At 49.4% G+C, this 8,003-nt stretch overlaps 1 protein-coding gene across 3 annotated transcripts in view; it reads right to left on the minus strand.

Moving 5' to 3' along the window:
- RABL6 (RAB, member RAS oncogene family like 6) overlaps positions 1-7,533 on the minus strand; it is a 92,205-nt gene extending 84,672 nt beyond the window's left edge. For all 3 annotated transcript variants that reach the window (XM_075905805.2, XM_006117347.3, XM_006117345.3), the window contains exons 1-2: positions 7,139-7,533; positions 1,113-1,247 (exon numbers count right to left, since the gene is read on the minus strand). In XM_075905805.2, coding sequence (XP_075761920.2) covers positions 1,113-1,247; positions 7,139-7,268 — 265 coding nt within the window. In that variant the 5' untranslated portion in view covers positions 7,269-7,533. The remainder of the gene's footprint in view (positions 1-1,112; positions 1,248-7,138) is intronic.
- Positions 7,534-8,003: the final 470 nt, after the last annotated feature.

The raw sequence follows: 8,003 nt of genomic DNA on the forward strand, positions 1-8,003 counted from the left end.
TGGGACTGATAGGCTTGCAACACAGGCTAAGCATTCAAACCTATTCAAATATCTAGGTTCAATAAACTACTTGGCATAGCATTTTGCAGCCATTTTCCACACTAAAGACATTGTTCATTCTCAAAAAAGGAAGGGATGGGGGAGTCAGTAAGGCCTCTGATTGGTGTTCCCTCTAATTTTTTCCACACCTGTGCAGAATTTTTTCCATCACCCTCGTATTGGTGGATATAAAATTCATGTGGTGGGAACGGAGACAGGGGGTTCCAAGTGTAGAAGGGGGCTCAGGACTGGGACAGAGGGTTGAGATGCAAGGGCTCCGGCAGCGGGTGCATGCTCTGGGGTGAGGCTGGGGATGAGGGATTTGGAATGTAGAAATGGGGCTCAAGGGAAGGACTGTGAGTGGGGGTTGGTGTGCAGAAGGGGGTTCAGATTCAGGGTGGGGGGTGGGCTTTGGGATGCAGCTGGGACGAGGGCCTGAGGTGCAGCATAAGCTTTATACTGCAGAGCCCACAGCAAAGTCTCCCTGGCAGCAGGGCTGGCATGGGCTGTTGGTTCCACACTCAGGGAGGCTTCTATGGTCTCTACAGCCAACTCTCTGAGAGTGGGGCTGGTAGCTGCTGCTCTCCGCCTTGCTCCTGGGAAGCCAGCATGTAATCTGTGGCATGGGGGCTGGGCCGAAACCACCACAGATAGGGGCTGCTCTGGCAGGCCCCATGGGGCTGGAGCAGCCCCCTGCCATGGGAAGACAGGGAGCTGCTTCAGCCCCTACCAGTTAACTGGAACAGTTAAGCTTCATCCATTAAGGGCAAGTCTTACCAGTTAATCAATTAACCATTTACATCCCTAGTTTTCAAGAAAATACAATGAACATTTCAATTCATGTTGTTAAAAGTTTTCTGTCTGTGATCTTAACTACTGAGTACATCTTCAAATGGTCAGTAAAGTGAATGAAAGGTTTACAAAACAGGATTATTTGAATAATCAAATAACTCTGATAAGCACCAGTTTTAAATCTAACCTGGATATAGCTGCATGAAACAGAGGAGAATTCCCACCTCCAAGGCACTGACAGTTCCTTCCCCCAGATACCCTGACTCTCTCTCCATTCTTACTTTTATAGTTCCAGTGGATGCTGGTGACTTGGATCTCCTGAGTAGGAATGTATTCCTCAACAAACTTCTTCCCTTGGAGTCGGTGCCAGAGTGTGGTTTTCCCTGTGTTCCTGTCTCCTCGGATTACAATTTTCACTGGGGGGAGGAGAAGAGCAAGTACAAAACCAAAGTTGATTAAAACAAATCTTGCGAACACTGGGAGAAGCGTTAATATTCTGACAATGTGATTTTGACATAATTAGTGCTTTCATGTTGCACATGTATGGTATTTTGCACAAGATATGAGCATCAATCATTCAAATTCCTGCTTACTCAACTGCATAATTTAGATCAGTAGGAAGAACCAACTTCAAGATCAAGCACTTATCTTTGTCTCAGGGCCTTGCACAATATCACTCTCTATGCCTCTGATCTCATTTCTCCCTAGTTCCCATCTTGTTGCCTTCCCTCCACATCACCCTAGATAACCTAACCACTGCTCATGTTTCAATAAGGTCTTCCACACTTATCTTTGTTTCCATCCTCCTCCTCCTTCCCACACGCCAAATGCCTCTTCTAGCATTCCAGGTTCCTTAAACAGTTTTCTTATCTTCAAGAAAATAATGATCTCCTGATAGAGATGTTAAATTTAGATTAATGGACAAACTGAATAGTCCATGCAATTTGCACTACTGGATTAGTTGATAAGGGCACCTTGGGCTGTGGTTACACTTCAAAGGTGAAAGCACTGGCCCCATGCTCCCCCCGGCTTTTCAAAGCAGCAGTGCCCGGTGAAGCTCAGGGTCTGGACCCAGGCTCCACGCTGCACTGCCACTTTGAAGGACCCTGTCCTCTTCCCCCCTGCCCTTGCCGCCTTCTTATTATAGAGGCAGCAAGGGGTGTGTGGAAGGGGAAGCGACTAGTTGACTAGGATGTTGACTATCCAATAAGCATTTGCTTACTGGATAGTCAACTAGTTAGTCCTTCACATCCCTACTTCTGAAGCTGTCTGCACCACTTGAATATCAGCTTGAATATCTGGTAACACCTTAAAGACTAACAAAACATGTAGATGGTATCATGAGCTTTTGTGGGCACAACCCACTTCTTCACATGACAGAACACTGAAGAAGTGGGTTGTACCCACGAATGCTCATGATACCATCTACATGTTTTGTTAGTCTTTAAGGTGCTACTAGACTATTTGTTTTTTTTTAAGTTTTTCCTGTTACAGACTAATTTGGCTACCCTTCTGAAGCTTTTGAATATCTGAATTGCCCTGTCTGCAGGGTTGCCTACTTGAGAAGGCTGCACCAATTTAATTTAAAGATGTGAATTTAAACTGACAGAATTACACTGGTGCAAATGACTGTGCGGACACTCTAGTTTAAGAGTGACCTATTTTAACTTAAATTGATTAGGAACAGGATTTAAGCTAAAAACAAGTACATGTGTGTCTGTCTGTCCTCCATACAGGGGACATGCCTACTGGAGCTGTAAAAGCCATGGACAGGCACTTCTCACCTGGTCACAAGTTTCTGAGGTTAGAAAGGGCTGGGGTAGACCTCTCTCCCCAAGGCAGCCTGCATACTGAATCGCTCACCCACAGCGACACTCCAGAATAATGATTTAAATGAAGAAAAACAAAATCCTCTAGTCTGCTATATATTTCAGAGAGCTTGTCTGTCTGTTCAAGAACTCCTCCTAAACAGGAACAGCTAAGACTACCAAATTTGGTATGCAACTTCCTCTTATAACATAAAGCAAGGTAAGGGCTAGGTTATGCCAAGAAAATGGGATGTGCCGGGAATGGGATTGATTTTTATAAAACCATACAGAAAAGAGACCGAAAGAGACAGGTGAAAGGGGCTGGCTGGAGGCATGTCCCTCCATCTGGAATTACCCCAATCCCAAGCCTCCCACTCCCAAAGCACCCTTTAGGGAGGGTGAGGAGGAAAGGTCTGAAGCTCTTTCCTCCCCCGATTTGTATGGGAATGTTGCTGGCTGACCCCCTTTGTCAGGGAGCAAGGGAAAAGTGCAGTTTGTTGCATTCCTCACCCTGGCTGGGGAGCACATGAACCTGGATCTGCCACAACAGGGCAGCAAACTGACCCAAGCTGCTGCCCTGAGAGAGGGCTGGAGTAGTCCTCATCCCCAGACCCAACCCCACCCCAGAGCAATGATTTAAATGAAGTATGTACATTTTCATTTTATTTTCCAAAAGTCAAAAATTAATTTGAGTTCAGGACCTAAGCAATGCCGGGTAAATCTTCTAGTATTATGCAAGAGCAATAAGGATGTTAACTAACGAGTAATTTACTAGTCAAGTAGTCGATGGAATTTCCATCAACTAGTCGACAGGCACTTCCACAATCCTCCTTTGACATGTACAAGAGCCCCTGTTGGGGCTCTTGTACATGTCAAAGGAGGAACAGGGAACTCTATATGCAGACCCGCATTGAAATGTACAAGAGTCCCCAGCGGGGGCTCTTGTGCATTTCAAAGCAGACGCACCCTCATAGAGCCTGGGCTCAGCGGGGGACTCAGAGTCCCCCACTGACCCTGGGCTCTGCGCAGCAGTTCCAGAGAACCCGGGGTCAGCTGAGGAGTCCCCAGCTGACCCCGGGTTCCGCATGCTTTGAAATGCTGCACGGAAATGCTCGGCATGGAAATGCTGCACGGAGCCTGGGATCAGCTTGGGACTGATCCCGGGCTCCATGCAGCATTTCAAAGCGGCAGTGCCACACGAAGCTCACAGGGAGCCCAGGGTTAGGTAGGGAGTCCCCAGCTGACCCCAGGCTCCATGCAGCGCTGCCCCTTTGAAACACCGCCGTGGCATTTCAAAGGGGCAGCGCTGCACAGCACCTGGGGTCAGCTGTGTGGCGCTGCCGCTTTGAAACGCCGCTACAGTGTTTCAAAGGGGCAGTGCCGCACAGAGCCCAGACATGAGCTCCGTGCGGCACTGCCACTTTGAAGTACTGTCTCTCTCCCCCCCACCTTGCTGCCTCTATCTGATAGAGGTAGCAGGGGGAGGGGGAGAGATGACTGGACTATTCAATTAGCATTTGCTTATTAGATAGTTGACTAGTCCTTAATATCCTTAAGCAGCAACACTTAAGAATTACTATGGAGACTGGAAAACTTCCCTCAAAGCAGTGACAGAACACTTCAGTTCTATTATCAATATTAGAAACAGCAATTGGAACACAAGTACTGTCAAGTCAAGGCACTAAATAAAAGCCTTTCACAGGTTTTCAATATTGTGCCGAAGTTAAAATGGAAGTACCTGCTAGAGAATCAATGGGACCACGCTTGGTAGCTTTTGTGTTTGCATTTTTGACCCAGCTATATTAACCTTAAAAATGGATACAGCTCCACACAACTGCTACACATTCTAAAATTACACACTATTCTTGCTATGCCTAACAAATGTAAACCAAATACTCCTGTGGTATAACACAGAAATGCACACACCAGTTCGAAAGCCCTGCTGACCAACTTTTCTACATTTCTAATGTTAGTCTCTCCTTTCTCCTCATCTATGGCTTTAATTAAGATGTGATATGGGTTCTATTCCCTCTCATCTCCTCAAATGCACACACATGCGCAAAAAACTGAGCCCAACATTTACAAAGCAGATCTATTATTCCACACTGCTGATCTCCTCTCAAGCCTTCTACATTCTACCTACCCAGATCCACACAGATGAGTTAGTACTTACTGTGCGGTTGTCTCTCTATTTTCATAATGGATCATGTAATTATCACCTAATGTCAGGGTTTCCCAAAAGGTCTCAACCCACCTATGAGTCATAGAGGGTTTAGATGGGTTGCACGTAGAGATGTAAAAAATGTGCAAAAATAGTAACTGTGTAATGGATCAAAATTCTATCAGTTACATGGTTAAACAGTTTACCTGGGGACCTAAGGGTGCCCTCACTTCCAGGATCCAGGCTGCTGTCCCTGTGCCGTGGGCTCTGCTGCCAGCGAGGTCGTGGCAGCCAGCCCTGTGCTGCAGGCTTTGCCGCTGGCAGCATCCCAATGTGCACAAGGTCCCGGCTGCCAACCCCTCTCTTGGAGCCCTAGCAAAGTTTAACCGTTAACAGAAACCAATAAGCATCAGCTTATCGATTAACCAGTTAAAACTTTTACTAGGGATGTAAAAATCACATTTAAAAGGCTAACCAGTTAAATGTTAAGATTAATCGGGACCCTGTGGCACATGCAGGGGGCTGCTCATACCGGGCTGGGCCCAACACATCATGCTGTGGGCAAGGTCTGCTCTGACCTGGCTGGGCTGCCAGTTAACTTGTTACCCCAGTAAGCATGCCAGTAAGATTAATGCTTACTGGATAACTGGTTAACCCTTTACATCTCTAACTCTTACTTCCCTGGTTGCAGGCCTGGTGTGGAGGGGGAAGGGGCTGTAGAGGGAGCCTGTGGTGATTAACAGTGGCTCATCACCTCACAGTGGTGGCTCCTGTCCTACAGGGTTGAGAACAGTTTCCTATTCTGAGCATTGTGACGTGATGCAAGGCACTGCAGCACAACTTAGGTTTGGCCCAGCTACCCCTCCACAGCTGGGCCACTCCTGAATAGTGCCGCAATCATGCAGCAGGTCACAATGCCTGGAGCAGAGAGCTAGGTCCAGTCCCATAGGACAGTGACTGCTGCTGTACAGGTGAGTGTGAAACAGGCTTAGTCTCAAATGCACCTGAAGGGCCTCTTCTCTACACAGGAATTATGGTTGCATTGTGAGGGTAGATGGTTGCTATGAGTGGTCAATGCTACAGCCTCAACAGGGTAAGGAGAAAGCAACAGCAGTGGAAGATACTGACAACTTATGCTTTTCAGCCCTTGGGTAGGTCACAAAAGGAGACAAAATATAGTTGGTGGATTACTTAAGTAAAAAGTTTCTGAGACACTGCCCTGTCACAATTATTACTTATGCATGTACTTCACCTACTTATGGTGGCCCTCTGAGTCTCAAGATATATTTTCTCATTGGGAATAAGAGATGCTACTATTGCCCACTGGAAAACATTCATTAAAATGCAAAGAATTCTAAAAAAATTTACCTGTGCATAAACAGATATCTAACATGAGAATAACTGACCTAATAAAACTAAATATGGCACCTTCTTCACCTTTCATTAACATTTAGCATGGTAGAATGTCATTAAGTGACTATTGTGGAAAACAGCTACTAATGCTTGATGGGAAAATACTAGTTTTCTGGGATGCAGCATCCAAATATTGGTGGTGAAGGGATGGAAGAAAAGAACTTTAATGGACTGAGATTAGGAAGCATTGTACTCCTCCTGTACCTTCCAATAAAGCTTGGGATGTCCTGGGGAGGGGGGATGCAGGCATTCAGAACCCCCCCAGCCCCTAATATGGGGAAAGTTTTTTAAACAAGCATTACAACTCTGAGTTCTCTATTTTTCAAACAAGAGGTCTTTCCTATCTCTCCAGCTCCTGAACATAATGTGACTATGTAATGTCAAAACAAACTGTTCCGGGGACAGAAACAAGAGCTGTGTCTACACTGGTGGGATCTTGCGCAAAAACTTGCTGCCTGTCTACACTGGCCGCCTGTCTACACTGGCCGCGTGTTCTTGCGCAAGTAAACTGATGTTCTAATGTATGAAATCAGGGCTTCTTGCACCAGAACTCTGACGCTCCAGCTCAGGAATAAGCCCTTTTGCACAACTATTCTTGTGCAAGAGGCCAATGTAGACAGGCAACATGAATTTTTGCACAAGAAAGCGCGATGGTTAAAATGGCCATTGGAGCTTTCTTGCGCAAGAGAGCGGCTACGCTGGCACGGATGCTCCTGTGCACACGCACAAGCCAGTGTGGACGCGCTCTTGCAACTCCTTTAAGGCAAGAACCGCGCTAAAGAGTTTCTGCGCAAGCTCAGCCAGAGCCCTGCAGCACCGTAGAGACCAAACGCGTATCACGGCACAAGCCTTCGCCAGGACGGGAGCGGGCTTGAGAGGCCGCGGACACTCGCGCGGGCGAGGCGGGGCGGGCCGCGCTACTCACTGTTGTACTGCACCCCCTTGGCGAAGCGGCGCTGCAGGGCCTGGTTCATGGACTGCAGCCCGGCAGGGATGTTCTTGTCGCGGCCGGGAGCCTGGTCCGAGCCCACCAGCTTCTTCAGGGCCGAGAACATCTTCCCGCCGCCCGCCCCGGGGCAGGCGCCTCCCGCCCGCTGACAGGCTGCGGCCGGGCTTACGTGGCCATGGGCGCCGAAGAGCCCCGCGCAGGCGGGAGGAGCCCGGGGCAGAGGGCGGCGAGGCGGGGTCTCGACGCTGCCGACGGCTCCTCTGGGCCGGGCTCAGCCCCGGCCGGCGCCGCCACCCGCTGAGGTGAGAGGAGTCGCTCAGCCCCCCCGCGCCGCCGCCATCTTGGTCCCTTCGCTTCTAGAGGGAGGCGCGCAAGCGCGCCGCGTAGCTACGGCGCCGCGCGCGGGACAAGAGAGTGACAGTGGCGCGCGCCCGCCGGCCGAGCCAGCCCTTCCCCCTTGGCAGCCGGCCCGGCCCACATCCAGCCGGCGGGCAGGGGCGTCCGCGGGCCGGGCTGGCGCCCTGAGCCAGGGCCTGCTCCCACACGGCCCAGGCCTGGCTGGGCTTTGCCAGAAAACCAGTTGAGTCTGCTGGAGTTGTCAGCGCAGCTCCGTGCACTGGCATGATTATCACAGGCCGCTGGGACAGCTGGTGCAAAGCCAGTCTGGCCACAGGCCGCCCTGGTCCCGCTTCTGCAGCCTAAGTGGTAACAGATCAAACCTGTGGAAAACACCTGTCTGCCCCACATGCATGCTCACAGCCCCGCATGTGTGTTCTCTATCCCCCACATGCATGCTCGCAGCCCCGCATGTGTGTTCTCTATCCCCCACATGCATGCTCGC

The sequence above is a fragment of the Pelodiscus sinensis genome, chromosome 23 (genome assembly GCF_052426305.1).
Source record: "Pelodiscus sinensis isolate ZL-2025 chromosome 23, ASM5242630v1, whole genome shotgun sequence".
NCBI classification, from domain to species: Eukaryota; Metazoa; Chordata; order Testudines; family Trionychidae; genus Pelodiscus; species Pelodiscus sinensis.